Source organism: Protopterus annectens, chromosome 7.part0 (assembly GCF_019279795.1).
Source record: "Protopterus annectens isolate FY-2018-M chromosome 7.part0, PAN1.0, whole genome shotgun sequence".
NCBI classification, from domain to species: Eukaryota; Metazoa; Chordata; order Ceratodontiformes; family Protopteridae; genus Protopterus; species Protopterus annectens.
This window is the reverse complement of record NC_056739.1, coordinates 327,585,119-327,606,906: the sequence shown is the minus strand read 5'-3', so window position 1 is coordinate 327,606,906 and position 21,788 is coordinate 327,585,119. Positions and strand designations below refer to the sequence as shown.

Here is a 21,788-nt window from a genome sequence, read left to right as displayed (position 1 = left end):
GAACCTCTAGCTGTGAGGTGACAATGTTAACCGTTGCAACACTGTGCAACTCAATTGAAAGAAAGGCTTGCTGAAAGAGGTAATGTCATAAATGCTGAGGGCATCAACATGAACAGTCTACTGGTGTGGAATTCATAAGCAGAAAACAGATAGTTACTCACATCATGTTGGGATATAAGATCTTCTGCAGTGATCAAGTTTGGGATCCCCCTCTTCTACAATCCCTTGCTGCTGCATTTGCATGTGTTCACTCTCCCTCCTGCTAGCACCTGCTAGGGCACCACACACTAGTCTAGCTTACCCAACTTATTAGCTCGACCTAAAAAAAAAAAAAAAAAATTACCATAACTTAGCATCTGTGTTATTCTATGTCGCTATTCATCACTCTTGGGTCGTAGGATCCAACATCGGATCTGATCCGGAAACTTATCAGACAGATCTTAGGCTCGAGCTCTTCCCACTCCCATAATCCCTTGCTGCCAACTAACTGCTCAGATTAACTTTCCCCTAGATCTAGAAAAACAGCCATGGTAGACCTTAACCACCAGACAGGACATCTCCACTTCCTCTAGGTCCCACAGGCTGGAGTAAGGAGTGAGGAACAGTGATGAATAGTGACACAGGATAACAGATGCTAAGTTATGGTAAAGTACATAACTCTACTGATGTTATCCATGTCACTACTCCTCACTCTGGGGTCAGAGTCCACAGCTACCATAAAATCCTGGGTGGCTTCATGAAAAGACATGCCTAAGAACTTTGGAGCCAAAGGAAGCCCTGTTCCTGGAAACTATGTCAAGCTTATAATGAGTAGCAAAAGTGTGAGGAAACCAAGTGGCCACCACACAAATGTTATCTAAAGAATGTTGGGCCAAATAGGCAGCTGACCTAGCCATAGATCTAGTGGAATGAGCTCTGACTGGTCCCGGTGAGGACAAACCTATAGAAGTATAAGCCATACAAATACAACTGGAAATCCAGTGAGAGATAGTAATCTAAGATACCACCAGACCCTGTCTGTTAACAGAAAAGGCCACAAACAGCTGGCCACATTAGGCATGAAGGAGAAGTTAGTCTGGAAAGCCACTCATCTCTATGAAAAATCATATATGGAGGCTTAATAGAGAGCCTGCAACTCAAACTCATCTTGCCAACTTTATAGCCACCAGAAAGGCCATTTGGTCCATGAAAAGAAGACAAAAGTACCATTGATCATTGAAATCACTACACCCAGTGACTATAGTGTCTTCCGTACAGAGAGAGACACAGTCATAAAAGGAAGAAGTTATGTACTCACCATAACGTCCCATGTGAGTTGTTCTCACCTTCATTCTTACAGATGTGTTCGAAGCTGATCCTCGGCTCAGAGTCGGCCTACTACAAAGCTCGAGGTCTTCAGACAGCTCGAGTCCAAGTCCCTATCCCATGATGCACCTTGAGTTACCTCAGATCTTGTTTGCTGCCTCTAACAAAACCATATGCCATTCTATCACTTTTTTCGGTAAAAACCATAGAAAGATAGAGCAACCATGATAAAACTAGTATCTCGGTCCTCAAAAAACCCTGGAGGGGGTAGGAGGAAGGGAAGTAAGAATGAAGGTGAGATGAGCAACTCACATGGAATGTTATGGTGAGTGCATAACTTCTTTATGTGAAGTTGTTCCATCTCGCTGCTCGTTCTTACAGATGGGTAGCATCCCAAGCACCATCTTTCTTGGGTGGCTCACAGAAGAATGTTTTCAGGACAATAGAACCAAAGGAGGCCCTGTCCCTGCAGGCCTTATCAACTTTGTAATGAGGATAAAGGTATGAGGTCTTGACCAAGTGGCTGCTGCACACATATTGTCTATAGGAAGCCTAGCAGTAAAAATAAAGGATGTTGACACTGGTCTGGAAGAATGAGCCTTAATTTTGTGTTGTAAAGGTAAACTGGCAGCTGAATAAGTGAAGGTGATGCAATCAGATAACCATTTAGATAGTGTTGTTTTTGCCACTGGCATACCTTTCCTAGAATCTGAAAAGGAAAAAAAGTTGTTCTAATCTTCTGAACTCTTTGGTTCTATCCAGGTAAAATCTGAGCTGTCTATGAGCATCAAGTTTGTGCAGCATATACTCTAAGTTGTTGGTGTGTTTGGGGAAAAACACTGGTAAATCTATAACTTGGTTAAGGTTAGCTTCAGTAAAAACTTTAGGTAAAAATTAAGGATTTGTTCGCAGGGACACACTGTCAACATGAAAAACCAAATATGGAGGTTTTATGGACAAGGCCTGTAGCTCTGATACTCTATGGGCAGAAGTGATGGCTACTAAATAGAGAGTCTTCCAAGACAAAAATTTCAAATTACATGAAGAAGCTGGCTTGAAAGGTGCAAGAATAATGCGTGAAAGCATAAAATTTAGGTTCCATGGGGTAATAAGGGGATTTCACTGGTGGTCTGAGGTGAAATGTCCCTTTGAGAAAGGCTTTGGATAGCTTGCGTGACATTATGTTCAATCCTTCAAATCCTAGGTGAAAATTAGAGATGGTGGCAAGTTGTACCCAAACTGTAGCTGCCACAGCGCCTTTGTTGAAAAGCATAGTCAAAAATTCTAATATAGAGGAAATGGGGGCTTGGTAGGTATCAATGTTATTTTGAGAAGCCCATATAGAAAACCTCTTCCATTTGCTAAGGTACAACTTCCTAGTAGAGGATTTATGGGAAGATATTAAAATATGCTGTGTTTCATTTGAGAGGTTATGGAACCTGGCTATACTGGGAAGTGGAGCAGCCAAGCTGTCAATTTTAGGGATTGAAGGGATGGATGAAGAGTCCCCGACGAATGCGCCAGAAGGTCTGGAACTGGGTCCAGAATCCAAGGCTCTTCTAACAGATGAAGTTGAAGGAAGGTATACCAAATCTGACGAGGCCAGTGGGGGGCTATTAGATTGAAGGTACTTCCCAGGGCTTTTGCTTTCTGTAGTACTTTGTGTATCAAGGGAATTGGTGGGAAAGCATAGAGGAGACCCAGAGGCCAATCATGTACAAAGGCATCCCTTGGGGAATCTCCCAGAGGAGGAATCAGGGCAAAGTACCTTCTGTATTTTGTGTTAATGTGTGAAGCAAAAAGATCACAGCAAGACTGGCCCCATCTGCAGAATATTCTCCCTGCTATCTCTTTTTTGAGGGACCATTCGTGAGGTAACAAAATTGCCCTACTCAGCTTGTCTGCAATCATGTTGGCTTTCCCCAGGATGTGCGTTGCTATCAGAAAGTGCTGGGTGGATGTAGCCCACTGCCATACTCTTAGGGCCTCTCGACAAAGGGTATAAGACCTGGTTCCTCCTTGTTTGTTCAAGTACCAGACCACTGACATGTTGCCCGTCTGAATCGCAATTGTCCCCAGAGAGAGGGAGTCCTGAAAGTACTGCAACTCCAACAATACCACTCTCATCTCCAGGATATTGATATGCAGATGTCTCTCTTGTTTGGTCCATGTGCCTTGGGCTGTTCTCCCCTGAAAATGCCCCCCCCCCCACCCCATCAGGGAAGCATCCGTGGTCACTGTGGCCGATGTTGAGGGTAGGATAAAAAGGACGACCTATCGTTACTTGGAGAGGTCAACCACCACCAAAGATGCTTTTTGCATGTGTTTGTTACAATAATGAGATGAGACATTGGGAGCTCTTGATAAGACCATTGAGTGAACAGCAGCCATTGTAAAATCTGCATGTGTATGCGACCCAATGTAATCGCTATTATTGCAGCTGCCATTATGCCTAACAACTTTAGCACTTCTGATCATGGAGCCTTGTCTCTGGATATGATGTTCTGGACTTGCTGATGAAGTAGTAAAATCCTTTCTGCTGAAAGTTTTAAAGTGGTGGTGGTGTCCAAGTCTGCTCCGATAAAAACAATATGTTGCGTTGGCGACTAGGCAGATTTTTCTAAATTTATGGTAATGTCCAGTTGATTGCAAAGAGCAAGAGTGGTGTCCCTGGCTTGTATTAGCTGATGCCTGGTGGTGGCGGTGAGGAGCCAATCGTCAAAGTACGGAAACACCTGGAATCCAAAACGCCTCAGGTGAGCCGTGACCACTGCCATACATTTGGTAAACACTCTGGGTGCTGTAGTGAGACCAAAGGGCAGGGCTCGAAACTGGTAATGATTGGCTCCCGGCCAGAAGTGCAGCTGATCCCTGGATGGTCTGGCCATTTCTATATGGTAGTATGCACCCTGTAGATCTATCGAGCACATCCAATAGTCTTTGCCTAAGAAGGGAAGTATCGACTGCAGCGTGACCATCCAGAACGTCTCTTTCTTGACAGATCTGTTTTGTCTGCTGAGGTCCAAAATAGGTCTCCGGTCCCCTGTCTTTTTTGGAACTAAAAAGAATCTTGAGTAAGTTCCAGATCCTGTCTAGTCTGCTGGGACTGGTTGGATGACTTTTTCTTAGCAACGTTTGGACCTCCACTGTTGCCTGTTCCCTGTAATTGGGTGGAATGTCCGGGATTTTTGTTGTCAATGGAGGGGGAATGGTGAAGGGAATGAAATATCCTCTGGAAACTATACCCAGGCATCTGGATACAAAGATAAGAGACCCCCCGACTGCCTTCAGGGCAGGATAGTTGGGCCTCCTTTCAGGAACGCTGATAGGGCTTCCCAAAGAACTGGTCTCTTACGCCCTGGTTTTGTGGACCCCCTCTGCCGCAAGGGCGGTATCTTCCATTACTGCCCCTTCCTCTGCCCCTGGAGGGGGGGGGTTCACCACGTGTGTCCAGAAAGACTCCTTGGGCTTTTCGGAACCACATTTTTCCTCCCTTTTGAGCCTTGGGTTAGGGTCTAGTAGGGGTGGAAAAATGGACTCCGATGGCAGACCGTCTTTTCTTCCTGCTCACACATTGGTTAAAGTTTCCTTAACTATGGGCCTGAAAAGGGATGAGACATCAAAAGGGGTATTGACAAAGGATGACTTAAAGGGCTCCGCGAAGGAACACAAGCGCATCCAGGAGTGCCTCCTGAAAGTAATTCCTGTACCCGCTGCCCTACTCGTTCCATCAGCTGCATATGAGATGAAACGCATGGACAAGTTCACTATGGAACTGAGGGTAGCAAGCTGGGAGGCAACTTTGTCTGAAGCTCCTGCAGCTACCATACCCTGAAGAGCATCTCCAAGCTCTTTTAGGTCGTCTCTTTGCATGTCTTGTGAAATGTGTGAGATAGTTCAGCGAACACATGGCAAAAGTCATTCAACTGTACATGCGCTTCCCATATCTATCCATGATCCTACAGTCTCTGTTAGGAGGCTGGATAGAGGAAGAAGTTTCTGACATCTCCTTTTTGGTAGCAGCCACCACCCACCATGGCATCAACCGGCAATCCCTTAGTGGGAAAGGACTTGTCCTGAGAGGCTGAAATAAATTTGTTGGGCCTCCTAGGGACAGGCTCCATGATGTCCGGAGACTCCCATGCCCTTCGTGAGACCAGCTCCATGAGCTCATCAAAGGGGGAAGATACCCAAGAGGTGGAGGGTTGAGACCCGAAAACCTTCAGAAGAAAAGACTCATCTTCAGTAGGGTTGGTGGGCAACGCCTCTGCTTAAGAATGTTTAATATCTCTGCAAATTAGATATCTTCAAAGGGGGGTCCGTGGGGACCCTTTTGATTCATCTAAGTCGGTATCAGATGTGAAACTCCTGCGGGGGAGTCTAGGTGCTTCCTCTTGCAAATTCTCTTCATGGGAACCTCATCAATGGGAATTTCTGGTTAAGTCTCGGAAGAGCAGGGGCGATCCAGTGGGGCTTCCTGAGGCTCAGGGTCTCTATGCTTCAAAGGGATCTGTAATGCAGAAGTGGACACAGGTGCTTTTGAGGAGGAGGTAGTTGGACCTGAAGTTGTAGATGTTCTGTGGGATATCACTTCTCATGGCTTCAAAGGCACCTCTGCTCCAATGAGAAGGAACCTCTGGATCCACAGAAACAACCAATTCCCTCGGCACCGGAACACTGGGCTCCGAACCAGAGGTAGGAGCTGAACTTATCTGAAGAGAGTCCTCGAGAGGCAAAGTCAGAACTGACAGGTCAGTCCGACTATCCTCCCCGGACCCAACCAGAGAGTGTCTGCTTCTAGACTCTGTTAGGCACAGAGGAAGTCTGAGTAAACAGAACCAATGGCACTGGAGCGGACGTCGGCTCCGAAGGCTCAACAATCATCAGGTCCAACTCCTCCGGCTCCGATGGACCGGTATGGCTCAGAGAAGGAAAAGTCAATGGCAGAACAGTCTTCAGGTTACGAAACCACTGGGGTAGGAGCCGATGAAAATTTAGCAAACGCCAGTGCCAGTAGCAACTTCTGCACCACTCAATCCACATCCAAATCAGATAGGCTGATTGACGACTGAGATGAATGTATGGAGGGTGGTACTGACTGGAGAATGGGAGACTAATACTTCGGAGACCAGGACTGGGGACCGGCTCCGAAAAGACAGGACGCTCAGCTCCAAAGGCTGTGGAGCCGACGTAGACGGTTTTATAGATTTTGTCACATCAGCAGATGAAGCCTTAGAAGACTATGAAGACTTGGGAGACTGGCTAGATTTATCCTTGTCACTCAAAGCTTCCTGAAATGAAGATTTTAAAAGTCCTCTATCAATGAGTTTTCTTTTGCTCTCATGTAATACTCTGGATGAAAAAGAATGGCAAATGGAGCAGGTCTCTTGCAAGTGCAATGCTCCAAGACAGTAAACACAATTTGTGTGACTATCTGTCACTAACATCTTTTGCCCACACTTTGGACATTTTTTAAAACCAGACTTGGGATGTTTTTCTTTATCCTGGTCAGCCATGACACTATCTACTATACCAAAAATACTTGCTATTCAACAAGTACACACACAAACTTTAACAATTTTAGAGTACACTATAATATAAACTGTAAATAGTCTCTACAAAGAACAAATGGGCTGTATAAATGTATAAAAACACACACACCAAATTTAACTATCTACAAATGCTTGTAAAACACTATACCAATTATCTATATCAGGCACACCAATAAGGGAAGGGATACTAAAGGCCTATAAAAAATGAAGACCAAAGGGAGAAAGAGAACTATCAAACTTTAAAGCTATAAAAGATCCAAGTTATAACTAGCAATGACTATCAACAACTATTAATATAACTTTTAATATAAGAGAAAAAGAAAAGCTATACTGGCCCGAGCTGTGCTTGGAAACCTCCGATCTGTTGCAGCGACAAACTAGATCTGAAGTAACTCTAGGTGCATCATGGGATAGGGACTTGGCCTCGAGCTGTCTGAAGACCGCGAGCTTTGTAGTAGGCCAACTCGGTGCAGAGGATCGGCTCTGAACCCATCTTAACAATGAACGGTGAGATGGGACAACTTCACATATCAGGATTTGCAGGCAGAAACAAAAGCAATGTGGAAGAAAGATACTCAGACACTTCCAATAGTTGTAGGAGCAATGGTTCTTATAAAAAAGAATCTACAATCATGTTTAGATATATTACCAATACATGCAACTCTGTACAAATTGCAGGCGTCATCATTACTGAGCACATTGCAGGTGCAACAGCACTTCTGGCTGATATCAAAGACTGAAACAATACTAATTTCATGAACTTTAATCATACTTTGACTTAGGAATGGTGTCCATTCCAGTCATGCTATTAGAAATCCAAAAGAATTGGTGAAATTAAAAAAGGGAAAGTGCAAGAACTTACCATAACAACAGATGTCCTACTGATGACTGTTGCTGTATTCTTACCAGATGGGTTTTAGCTCGCCAATGTTCAGCCGGGTACCAAAACTTTACCGTAGTATGACGTATGTCTGGTGAATGACACCAGTTCATAAGTGGCGGGGTATAAAAGTAGACATACATAATGGATCCTCAGACCTAACTCTAAACAAGCATTGACCTGAAGACCAAGGATGGACAAAAAGGTCAGCTAGGAGGGAACTAGATTAAACACAGCAAGCAAATTCCCCTCAGCAAGTAGGATCCTATGATACAGGATGTACTTGTGTGTACAAAAGGCAAGGTGTTAATGCCCTAGTGAGGAAAAGGAGTAAAGAAAAAGGGGATAGGTGGAAGGTAAATAATACTACAACAGTGATCAGCAGGACATCTACTGTTATGGTAAGCTCTTATACAACTGTACTATTTCCTGGTCACTGTTACAGTATTCTTAATAGATGGGTGACTGCCAGAGCTGAAGACAGGGAAGGTGGTTGGTTAAAAAGAGAAGTCCAGGAGGCTACACAGAATAGTTCTGGCAAACACTGTCCTGGACATTGAGAAGGCATCCAACTTGCAATGTTTTGTAAAGGTGTGAACAGAGGACCAGGTGGCTGCTTCTAAAATTGACCTGGTGTCTACACCTTTGTAGAAAGCACCTGAATAAGCTACTGCTAGAGTACAGTGAGCTTCTACTTGGCTGTGCAAGACTTTGTGGTGTTAGGTTTTCTGGTTTCTTGCAGAATCCGACATACCTCTTCAGAAAAATTGTGTCTGGTAGGGATTAAAATCCTATCATCCAAATGTTCAGGCTGAGAAAGTACAGATTGGGATGAAGGAGTTATCCCTTTCTGTACAATGATTAGGTCTGGTTTTGGAGGGAGCCTCACAACTTTCTCTTTGCAAGACTGGAGTCAGTAGAAGTTTTGGATGTTACTTCCGGACCTTGAGAAGAACCCTTGGGAGCAGAGTTGGAGGTGGATACACAAAGGAACTTTCCAATCCACGTCAAAGAGAAGGCATCTGTCCTCCAAACTGGAGGTGTTGGAGTCCTTGTGCAGAGCAGAGGAAGAAGATGGTTTTGAAGGAGGCAAAGAGACCTACCTGAGGGGTCTCCCATCTCAGAGTGAAAAGTTTGACCTCCATGTTCAATGACTATTCGTGAGGTTCTTCCAAGTCTCTGCTCACAGACTGCCAACATACTACATTATGAGGGAATGTATGTGGCTGAAATAAATAAGTTCATCCAAGAAGCTAGGTGCCAAACTCCAGTGCTAGCCTGCACAGAGAGTAGGATTTTGTGCATCCCTGTGTATGTACCATATCACTGTGGGGTTGTCTGCGTTACCAGAAGAGTGCCTGGTTCTCAGGGGTGTGAGAAAGTCTGTATGGCTTGAAGAACTGCCCTCATTTCTTTTAAGTGTACATGTTCTTTCAATATATGGGTTGGCCACTCCCAGTGGACTCTAGTGATCGCCTGACCAAGCCACCTATACCCTATCTGAAACATCTGTAAACAGGACTTGGCTGTCTGGGACTGGAATGAATGGAAGGCCTGGGTTGATTATAACCTGGTTGCTCCACAAAAGGAGTTCCTTCTTGATGCAAGGAAGCATAGGAACTTTGGTTTCAAGAGGGTGACAGTGTTGTGACCACATTTAATTCAAGTACCTCTTTATTTTCCTCATGTGTAACCTGGTGATGGGCAACACAGGAATGGTGACAGCCATGAGTCCCACAGCTCTGACAGCCTCCCTGGCTGAGCTATGATCCTGGCTGGAAAGCAGCAGAAATTTGACAGCTAGAAAACTGACCTTCTCTTGGGGAATGGAGGCCTAAATGGTACCTCTGTATAGATGACACCCCAGGAAGGTCAATTAATGAGAAGAGGTGAGCTTGGATTTCTTGAAGTTTATGGTGAACCCCAGAGGATCAAAAGATGTATTATATAATGAAGGTGCCTTAGAAGAATGTCCCAGGAAAAAGGCTGGAGCAGAAGGTTGTCCAAGTATGGGAAAATCTGAATGCCCTGAGTGCAGCAGAAAACCACTACTGGAGCCAGACACTTTGTGAACACACTTGGAGCCATAGATGCATCAAAGGGCAAAAGAGTAAACTGAAAATATGATGTCCCACTAAAAAAAAGGTATTTTCTGCATGACGAGCAAATGGGAATATGAAAATTAGCATTTTTTAGGTCTAAGGATATCAGGAAGGCTTAAGGGAATAGAAAAGGAAGAAGGGTTTGCAGGGACAGCATTTTGTAAGAGGGCACTCTCAGAAAGGTGTTTAGTCGAGAGAGATCTGGATGAGCCTCCACAAACCATCCTTTCTGGGAACCAGGAAGAGTGGGAATAAAAACTCCTTCCTGAAGAAGATGATGGGGAACTACATTTACGGTTCCCTGGGATAGTACATCTTGCACAATGGGCTCTATGAGATGTAGCTGGTTGGGAGGAGGGGAAGGGATTCCTCCTGGAATTGGACTTCTCCCAGGACAAGAGTAACCCTCCTTGATCGTGGTTAGTACCCACCTGTCAGAGGTTGTTTCCCAGATGACAGGAAACAGCAAGTCTTTTAGGGTTGGTGTAGGTAGGGGGAGGTAAACAGTTAGAGGCTTGCTACTGAACTGATGCCTTCCACAAGGGGAGTCTGGAGAAAGTAAAACACCTTCATCTGAAGAAATCTGTTCTGGGGGAGTGATCCTAATCCCTGTCCAGTTCCTCAACAGAAGAGGAGAAATCTATTGTCTCCTTATGTGGTGTGTTTTGAGAAGTCACAAAGGAAGGGGGGGGGGCTTCATAAACATGATTACCTTAAAAAGCCCTTGAGAAAAGTCAAACCATTCTTTTCCCTTGGATACAGAGGAGACAGACTATTGTAGGGGAGATGTTTGCCTGAATTAGCTTTGGAGGTTCTGAACCTTGCAGCATTTCTGTAAGGGTTTCGGGAATCCCTTCCCACACAAGGACCCGAGGGATTCCACGAGGGCCCTCAAATACAATGATATACAGTTCTTCGGAGGACTCCGCTGTCTGGAGGACCTGAGGAGCCATACCAACCTCCGACAGGGTCAAGGTAGAGGACTCATGTGAAGAAGATGGGCACACCGCAGATTCAACCCATCTCAGCAGGTACATCTGATTCCAAGGTGACAGCTGGGGAATCCTCTCTATGGACTCAAGTTTTTTTCTTAAGTGGGAGGACTATGTCCAGGCCTTCTGACATAATGGATTGAGTTGAGCGTTTCAGAAGCTGGGTCTCAAGAAATGTATTAAGCATGGACAGCCTAGATTTGAGGGCTTTCAGAATGAATGACTGGTATATGGAACAAGACTTACAGTCATGTTCGGGCCATAAACAAAACAGACAGTGTGCAAGTCTTTGTACAGAATGTCTATTGCGCATGCACTTATCCCGCCTGGCTGATATCTAAAAATTACTAGCAAAAACAGGTAAGAAGCAAAAGGTTCCCCAAAGGGGCATTTACCTGATCCATTAAGCAAAGCTATGGTACCTAGTGACCAAACAATTAAAATCAGTCAGGTGCAATGACCTGCACTTAGGCTGGAGCTGACAGTCTGAGAATTCAGTGCATACATCCGATTTTATAACCTGATGCGTACAAGCTGAGGTCATCTACCGGACATACGTCATATGAAGGTAAAGCTTTGGTACCCAGTGAGGTACAACCCATCTGTTAAGAATACTGCAACAATGACTCAGTCAGGACATCGTTAAATGCACACATTATTGGCAGATAAAGACTAAACCAGTGGAGAAGTGAAGAAAGGAGATTTCACCAGCAGGAATAAGTACAATTAAGGGTACAGAAAACAGGCACGAGTTGGCAAATAGTAAATGATGGAAACTGAAAAAGGAGCCATGCTGCTAGCAGCAAATAAACTGGATGGGAAAAGCAGAAGCCTGGGAAGAAGTCAAGCAGGCGTTTGCCTAGAGGACAGAGAATGTCCTCCGTAACAGTGATTGTTAGATATATACAAAGAGAAGGGAAGCAGCTCTAGTAACATTTTTAGTGGAAAATTAGTACGGCATACAAAATGCTACATAATAATCATATAAAAAATCAGAGCAGATTAAACAGACTGACGGAAAAATTATAAGACAGCAAAGGAAGGAAATTTGTAAGGCCCTAAATTATGCTGTTAAACTCAGATTTAGGACATTTGAATGGAAATGCTTACATAGGTATTGTCATACTACCTGCAGACGTCAGAGGACAGCAGATGTTGGCGATGTGAAGGGAATGAAAGTGGAAACTAGGAACACATTTTCTGGGAATGTGTGAAGTTATCAGACTAAGGACTCTACAGAATGTCACGACACAGTTGTTTCAGGAACATATTATATTAAGAAAGGAGATGATGCTACGAGTTGGTGGCTCTAAGTTTGGAATTACTGAGACATAAGTAATGCCTTATTATGTTTAATGATATTAGCAGCCACAAAAAGCTATAATACGAAAATGGAAATCAAAGATTAAACTAACTGTAAACAAATTCCTTCATATTCTAAAGGAAATAAAAGATAAAGAGATGGAAACATTAACAGAGGAGGAAGCAATTTTCTTTAAAATAAACAATGCATTTGGAAATATATGCAAAATAATGTTCAAATAAATAAAATAAGTTGGTAAGCCCTGAAAAGTGTAGGAGTATGTTCTAACGCACGAGAATAAAATAATGCAAGTCTTTTAAAATGAAAATTCCTTTTTACCTTGCTATGACAACGTGTGTGTACAAATCACAGTTTAACTACCACAACTTGTTAGAGATTTGGGGTGCATGGCTAGGCTTAAAAAGGCCCTAGTGATCATTAGCCTATTACACTGCATTAACTCATTAATAACCTAGATGTTCTAATATACACTGAACAAAGAGAATCCTGGCACTACATCAGAAAAGCCTTGTAAGGACTAAACCAACACAGGAATGCAGAAATGAGATTTTACCAATAGGGATGAATGTACGCAGGGGCATAAAAAGATAGGCAAGAGGGAGCTAGACTTCACTGAAGATAAGCAAACAAAGAAGGGTACTGGGAGCAAACAACTAGGGAAGGAGAAGAGGAATGAGGTCAGGTAGAAGTCTGGACTGCAGTTTAGACATGGTTATTCCTCATCAGGGATTGGCAGCAGAGTACAGGCAAAGGGGAGTGAAAGACCAGCTATGGATGAGCTTTCAGCTGAGACAAGTACAGACGCTGCTGTTAAAAAAGGCATTATTAACAAGCATACCTCTTACAGCAAGAAATCTGGACAAAGCCATAAATAATGGGGGACATGGGCCCAAAATAGGGACAATGTTTAAATATTGCTCTAACAAACTTAGAAAGTTGACAAAATAACAGGTTTTACATTTGCATGCATTTTACGAAGGGTGTGAAGTCCAAAACTCAAATGCCTGTCATTTTCTGACTTCAATCCTCAATGATTTGCCAAAAAAAAAATTATGAAGAACAGAGCAAAAATATGAGGCTAAAATTTGGACATTCTGCTAAAATCTGGAGAGTTGAGAGGTATGTTAACAGGGTATACAAACTGCTAAATAATGACAAAAAACAATCAAAAGAAGTTAAAAAAGACTGGGAAGACGGAATGGAAAGGAAATACACACAGCCAACAGTGAGAGGACATCATGGCTCCCAAGTATGCAAACTTTGGAGATTTCTGCATGAAGTGTTTGCATCGGTATTTTTATACCCCAATCAGATTTGAGTTTAGCAATTTCTGGAGGTATGATGGGTAAGACTGAGGCAACTGGAAACATGTCTCTTAGGAATGTCACAAGTTGAAACGTGTTCAAATGTCACTCGTGAGTACTTTGCCAGAAGTGTAGGGAAGTAAATTATTTTACTAAGGCAATTACTCTTCTGAGATGGGGTACTAGATCTTAATCATCTATACATAGTAAGGCCTTTCCAAGTTTAATGCGACTGGCCGTCATAAAAGCAAATACTAGAAAACTGAAATCAAAATCTAAACCAACTGCAACTGAAGTACTGAATATTCTAAGAGATAAAAGAATTGGAGGAAAAATGAAGGTGCAAATTACACAGAAATAAACAGTTTGTGGGAACGAACAGAATAATGCTCTAGAAGGAAGAAGAGCGTTTAAGAGAGGGCATGATTTCAGCAATTTATGAAATGTTGGAGTGAATGATAAAAAATAAATTGTATGCATAATGCATGAAACTCATGAAAAATGTGGTGTTTTTTTCTTTTTTTTATAACCATATTTGTGCCCATGTCACTGTTTAAACGTTGAAAATTAAAGGTGGATGTGTACCAAGCAAAACAGCACTCAAAAATCAGAGTCACAACTAGATGGACAAGCACATACAGGACAGCAACAGCAGAACATGCCTTCCACTAAACAAGATGGACAGATGAATATGCTATATTCATTATCTAGATGTCCCAGTGCATAATATTAAAGGGGATCCTGCATCCCAGCAGATTTTGGATCGCAGGTGGTCACCCAAAACCACCACTAAATAAAACTGCCAAGGGTTCTGGTCCATGATCTACTGTTACAATTTTCCTTAGCAGTTTTTTGGGTGGTCTGAAATACACTGTCCAAACAGAAGAGCAATCCAAGTTCAGTGCAATCGTTCAGAAATAAAGTATAAAACTGCCTGCTATGATTAACTTTTAAGACATTAACTATAGGCATCTCTAAAGTGCTTTATCTTTATTATCACACCACTGAAATGGACCGTTTTTCTACATACTCTTAATGCTTTCCTTCCAAAAACTGGAACAACATACTAACCTCTACCATAATGAAAATGGGTCATTTAGATAATGGTAGCACACAGATCTGGCAATCCGTGTCACATACAGCAAACATATTAAAAGTATTATCTTACCCTCTGACAGTACACTAGTAATGTATACGCCACGCAGTGAAGTCACATTTGTAAAATCCGTTTCACCTCCAGTTGCTGTGTAGAGATGCCGTTCTAGAGACTTGGAGTATAACAATCCTCGATCATCAGAGACGTATATTGTGCCAAAACCAGTATCTGAATAAAAAAAAGAAATGGCAAAACAATAAGTCCTTGAGAAATGTACTCTAGGACAAAATTAAAACCAATGCTTTCAACACCTTAAATGGCTTTCTATCCATGATTTATGCACATAATGGCTATAAAAGACTGCTGCTTTGATATTCTACACACTTGGTAAATGATTGCAGCTTACAAGTTCCTCATGTACAATGGTTAATTACCAAGAACACACATTTGACTATTTTCTTTGCCAATGGCTCAACATACAAAGCAAATAAAAGTGAAAAAAGAAGACATCCCTGCCAGGTTCCATTGTTCGAACATAACTTATCAGACAGAATCCCTTCCGCCTTAATTCTGGCCTCAGGTCCCTCCTTGTTAACCCTATTATTCTATCAGAAGACAAAACATTACCATAGTGCTGCTCATAAAAATCCTGACTATCAAATGCTTTCCTTGCATCAACACCCACCAACAGTAGTCGTGTTTTCTTAAACTGTACTTCCCTCTAGATCATCACTGTTCTATTAATGTTATCAAATGTCTCCCTCCCCTCCACAAAACCACAATGATCCATATCCATCAAATTTGGTAACGCCTTCTGTTATTCTCTTAAGTAGTTCAAGCACTTTATAAACATGGTTTAAAATTTAAATGTCTCTATATATGAAGCTGGATTTGAAGAGTTTTTTTTTTTTTACTTTTATTGGATCATGCAGCCTACAGCTGTCTTCCAAGATCCTGGTACTCCACCCCACCCACCTTTAAAAATATTAAATAAAACTTTCCAAATCTTTATGAATTTCTTAAAAACCACAAACAGCAATCCAGCAACTCCGTAGTAGGAATTTATTTAGAACACCAGCTTAGAAATCTCTAGCGCCTCGGCCAAAAGCCTTTAACAGAGTACTTCATGAATTTCTTCTCTCCTGGCTTCCAAATTTCCATACGACATCGTTTTATTTTCCTGGAGACTTCCCTATTGATTGATTACACATAATTGTTTTTGTCTGATCGTATCCTATCTTAGCTATTAAATTGTTCAGTCTCATCTTCTTCCATAAATACATCCTTTTGTGCATTTTCCTGGGGTCCCCCCATTTATTTGGCATATACAAATTTTCATTAAATTCCCAAAACATCTGTACTATCTCTATAGATCGCAGTTTATTTTTCTTGTCAACAGATCCTTAAGTTTGGCTACACCTTTTTCTATTATTTTTCTGCTGCCTGAAGTTATTGAACAGTAACCCCCCCCCCCACTTCTAAAATTACACATATTATCTAAATGGTCTCGGTTTTCCTTTAGCACTCTGCAATTGTTCCTTTTGTTCTTGGTTATTCCCAGTCTTCTGAAATACTTGAACGAGAGAGTCTAAATCATCCCTGCTACTACTTTCCGTCATCTCTTTCTCTTATTTCTGCCAGGCTTTTAAAACTCCATTTTCATTTTACTGCAATCACTAGCTATCCCTTCCGAAGTAAGTTCTGTCTTCCCTAATAATCCCAATTCACATACAGCAATACCCATTCCTTAAATTCTTCTTTTTAAAAACAGAAGTAGGAAAATGTTGATGGATAATTTTTACATTACCCAGCATGTTTAAGTATTACTGGTGCGTGGTCTGGCATGGTGTTTTAAAATATGATCAAGTAGCAGCTGAAACAGAACCCTTCCAAAGATGGGTTTAGATGTGGAGATGTTAATATCTGATAGAGCTAACAGGGGAGTCTGAATGGAGAGATAAGTCAGCAAGCAAAGGAAAGTAGTATTGATGGAAACAAATTAACCCTCAAGTCTTGGTGAGTACATTCACGAGGTGGACCCCGTTTTAAATCTCAACAAGATGACTGATATATACATCTACACAGAGAGAGAGAGAGAGAGAGAGAGAGAAAGAGAGAGAGAGAGAGAGAGAGACCATTTTCAGTGAAGGCCCAGTGAGGAAACCGGAGCACCCAAAGGAAACCCTTGCAAATGCAGGGAGGATATGCAGACACCGCACAGAAGACATTCCGGTCGAGAAATAAACCCGACAACTTTTTGCTGTGAGGCAACAATGCTAACTGCTGCACCACTGAGTCACCCTACATATATAGCATACATCATGGACAGAAATAGGTTAAAAATAAAAAAGATAGCTGGGTGCACAAGACCCAGGATAAAAAAGTACCCAATCCTGATAGGCACACTGATGACAGGACTGGACAAAATGACAATGTAGAATATTCAAGACACAGAAATATTCCTACAGTGGGGCTAGGCCAGGCCCAGAGTGAGGATGGCCCCCTTGTTGTAGGAGTAGTAGTCTACAAAAACTGATGGACTCGACTGTTGAGGATAAGAAAAAAAATTATGTATTGTTACTATTACGTAAGCCCAGAATTTCCAGACAGAAGATATACAAAAAGATGGAGAGAGATTAGAGGAAAGAAAAATACTTGCACAAGAAAAAACTGTCAGAATCTTCAAATATAAATGTGTGTTCATTAATACAACAGATTTAAGAAAACTATTAGACCAAGAAACTTTGGGATGTTTGAAAAAGAAGTGACTGAGGAAGCGTGAAAATATAAAGAACAAAATCTAGACAAAAAAGAAATTTGGACATGGGAAAGAAAGAGATCTGATATGGTGCAATATTTATGCAAAGGAGAAAGTCAAATTAATCAAATAAAAAAGGCAGCCCCCAAAGATATTTAGAGAGAAATTCAGGCAAAGGCATTACGATATGGAAAATTTCATAAAACAAAAAAGTAAGATCACAAAGAGGGGGTATAGAACAGAAGATTAGTACAGTAGAAGTAGAAGTTAAGGAGTGCCTGAGAAGCAAAGGATTTAGCGTAGAAAGTCTAACACAGTTTATATCACAGCATGATGGAATGATGAGTCTCCCAAGTAAGTAGAAACAAGAGGAGCAGGAGACATCTGAAGAAGAAATATGAACATGGGAAAGAAAGAGATTTAATATGGTGTAATACTTAGGGCAAAGGGGAAAACAAAACTGATACATAAAGAGCAGTACCAAAGATATTTGAAAAGAAATACAGGCAAAGGCATCTGAACATGGAAAATTTTACAATACAAAAAATAAGAAAACAAAGAGGAAAAGAAAAAGAAACTGAGGTTGTGTATTACCTGCAATGTGAAGGACTTAGAAAATCTAACTCTGATAAGATGACAGCAGGACAGAGCAATGGATCCCCAAATTAAGGAGAAACCACTGGAGCAGGAAACATCTGATCAGTTGCCATATGAAAATACTTTGGAGCCTTCCATAGGAAACCAGTACAAATTTTCAGCTGATGCTGCATAACAAGGGAAGGAATAGCAAACTGTGCCAATGCTGATGCAGTCAATGTTGTGGAGTGATAGGCCAGTGAGCATGGACACCCACAGGCTTTATTGCAGGGGAGTACAAACTCAGAGGTCAGAGCTCTAGGGGTATATCTGCTGATGTGTGAATAACCAAGACCTTCTGCTGTATTAGACACTGTAGTACAGAAACTGACGGCATCTCTGTGGATGTATAGTGTTATGAAATAAGACCTCAATGGAACCGTAATATTGAACACGTCCATGTAACAATTATAAAGTTTCTGGGTAACTGTAATTTTTAAAAACAAAAACTTTGCATATTATATTGTTGCAAATTTAGGCCTATGACTTCTATAGCTGTGACGGATCCACACAGCCTACCAGTTTTTGCTATGCCTCGAGCCACGTATCACTGTGTATGTTTAATTATTGCCAGATTGATTATTGCTAGTTCTTGATATGCCACTACCTCACTATATGCTGCTAATACTGAAACAATACAATATGCTTAAGAGCAGGCCTTGCTCACTGATTACTGGTATCATTGAACTTTTGTTAACCTATAAGTTGTTTATCAGCTTAAAAGATGTTTACCAGAATGTGGGGATTTCAAAGAGGAACTATATCACAAGATTGTGAGCTAACTGTTCCCTGAAAAAGGGAAGTAGGGCACAGGACCAGACATTACTAGACTTGTTTACAACTTAGGAAATGATCTGTAATTTTCTAAAATATTCCATCAGCTCATGATGAGCCTGTAATGTCAGATCTTTCTACAATATTCTGCCAACTCAAAAAAGACTATAAAAGCTCAAAGGCTAAGATGAAAATCATCATCAGCATCCGGATTTGATCACAGCACCAGCCTGAACTGAGCTTAGAGACATTTCGCCAGTGTCGGCCTTGCCTTGACTGAACAGATAGCTGCACTGGATAGGATTTGAAGTTTCCCTATCAGTGGCAAAGATGATTTTGTTTATGCATATGCTTGTAAGTACATGATTTATTAGTTTTTGTTTATTTAGTTTTAGCCTTACTGTACTTTAAGAAAAGTTTTGCTTAATAAATTAATAAGTTAAGTTTGAGCCTTGGTGTTTTGTGTCATTTCTATTCCTGTATTAACCTCAGATTTTGATGTAACGGACAGATACACTTGGCGTAGTCGGCCGGATCTGGGGTTTGCAGTAGAGATGTCACAACAACAACCAATGTTTTTTCCTTTAAAACACCTAGGTATAGGTAAGAAGGATGTTGCATTAAGCACCCCAAATAAGTTGGGTGTTGATGCTACTTTGACAGCATTATTTGGGAAGTGGGATCCTCTTGCTAAGGTATTGAGTCAAGTTTCTCCTCCTCCTTCTCCAAAACCCCTGCAGGAAAGACCTAAGGCAGATCCTGATAGCCTAGCTAGAGCTTTAGAAGGGTTAAAATTGGATGATAAGGGAAAAAAGGTGAAGGAGGGGTAGGGGCAGCCGGATGGCTGTTCTTTGAAGCAATTCAGGAATTAGACAGAGATGTAGACTCACTAAAAGAAAAAGTTTCAGAATTAGAAGAGCGATGTAAAGAACTCACACACACACATAGATTAGATAGAGATGCCTTGGAGAAGGCAAACATGGCACTTGTTAAAGTAGGGGAGGAAGCTGAGCACTGGAAATCTAATTCAGTGACTTTAGCTACTCGGATAATACAACAGCGTAGACAACGAAATGGGAGAAGACAACGCCATCCACCCTCAAGGCCTCGGGTTCGTGCTTTGCTGTGTAAGGCAGAGTTTGATCCTGAGAAGTGGGAAGGTGATTTCCCCTCAACAGATGAGGGTGATAGTGATTTTGAAATAGTAAATCCTCCGTCAGTGGAGGCGCGCCCAGTTATTGAGAAAAAGGGACAGTGGACTGGAGGGGCAGCACCACAACAATGGGTGGAGGTGCGGAGTTATACGCAAGCTGAATTATTGAATATAATCCAAATCTATAAGCAAAGGCCAGGGGAAACTGTTTTGGCGTGGTTTCTTCGGGTTTGGGACACGGGGAGAAGTGGTGTCTCTAAATGCTGAAGAGATGCACCAGTGTGCATGTCTGGTGTTTCACCCACGCCTAAAGCAAATAGTAAACAATATAGATCATGGTGATTCCCAGGTGAATACACTGGTGGTGTGGTTAGCCTCGGCTTACGCGGCTACTTGGCCAGATGCTACAGCAGTAGCTGATGAACATAAGCCTTGGAAAACAATAGCAGAGGCCATACAGCAGTTAAGAGAAATGGCTATGTTGGCTGCCGTTTACTCAATGGAATTGAGGGATGGTGTATTGGTGCTTCCGAGAGGGCCAGATGCACAAATTATGACTAGTAATATGAGGAGCAAATTAATCAAAAATGCACCACAGTGGTGGAAGGGGCAGCTGATGGCTGCCCTGGCAGGTGGTGTAGGTCAGCAGATATGGGACGTAATAGCCACTCTAAATCAAATGGCAGAATTAGTGGAAGAAAAGAACAGAGAAGAGCTAGAAAGGCAAATGCGGAGAAATCAAAAGATAAATCTGGAGAAAAGGTTACGAGAAAGCAAATGTTTCTGGATCTGTTGAGGTGGGGGGTTGGAGCTGTGGAAATAGATGGGATAGCTACTGAAGAATTATATAAAAAGTGGAAGCAGAAACAAAAAGAAAAAGGTTCAAGTTCTGAAAGTAAAAGCAAACCCCTACAAAAGTCCAACCAGGAGTACCACTGAAGGGAAGGTAGGATGGAATCAATTATATCCTGACATCCCTACTGATGAGGAGCTAGCACAGTGGCAAAAGGGGGAATTTAATGACGAGAGAGACTGGGGAGGGAAGGAATGGAGAACCCCGGTCGAAAAAACAGAGACAAATTGACTAGTAGGCGGGTCCCCAGTAGCTAGGGGTACAGTAAGAGCAATTACACCTGGGGACCGACGCCTTACGCACTCTTTACCATTTTTGGAGGGAGGGCCACAACATGTGATGGCTCTGGTAGACACAGGATCAGAAGTAACCATTTTTGCAGGCAACCCCCGTAGATTTCGTGGACAATATGTAGAAATTGATGGTTATGGAGGGGCAAAGACACTAGGTACCAAAACCAAGATTAAGATAGCTTTTGGGGATGGTATTCCTATTTACATTGAAGCAGTGATAGCTCCAGTACCTGAACACATTTTAGGAATAGATGTGTTAAAGGGTAGAACTTTGGAAACCACTGTAGGGCCATTTAGGTTTGGAGTGCGGCATTGTTCAGTCAACGCAGTTAAGGCTGTAGTTCGAGGCAATGCTAAGTGGGAACCGCTTTGTATTCCCACGCCTAAAACAATAGTGAACATCAAACAATATCGTATCCCAGGTGGGCACGCTGAAATTACTGAGACGATCCAAGAACTGCTTCGGGTTGGCATACTTGAGCCAACAGTGAGTCCATTCAACAGTCCGGTGTGGCCAGTAAGGAAACCTGATGGATCATGGCGAATGACTGTAGATTATCGAGGTCTGAACAAGGTGGCCCCACCCTTAGCGGCAGCTGTTCCAGACATTGTTACGATCGTGGAAAGATTGTCTTCCTCTGCTGGACCATATCATGCAGTTTTGGACTTGGCAAATGCCTTCTTCTCCATTCCGATAGCAGAAGAAAGCAGAGCCCAGTTTGCTTTTACCTGGGAGGGGAGGCAGTATACCTTCCAAGTGTTACCT

The 21,788-nt window shown here is 42.2% G+C and overlaps 1 protein-coding gene across 2 annotated transcripts in view; it reads right to left on the bottom strand.

The window, feature by feature from the left end:
* SORT1 (sortilin 1) overlaps positions 1–21,788 on the bottom strand; it is a 941,002-nt gene that overhangs the window by 340,449 nt on the left and 578,765 nt on the right. For both annotated transcript variants that reach the window (XM_044076883.1, XM_044076884.1), the window contains one exon: positions 14,628–14,783. In XM_044076883.1, coding sequence (XP_043932818.1) covers positions 14,628–14,783 — 156 coding nt within the window. The remainder of the gene's footprint in view (positions 1–14,627; positions 14,784–21,788) is intronic.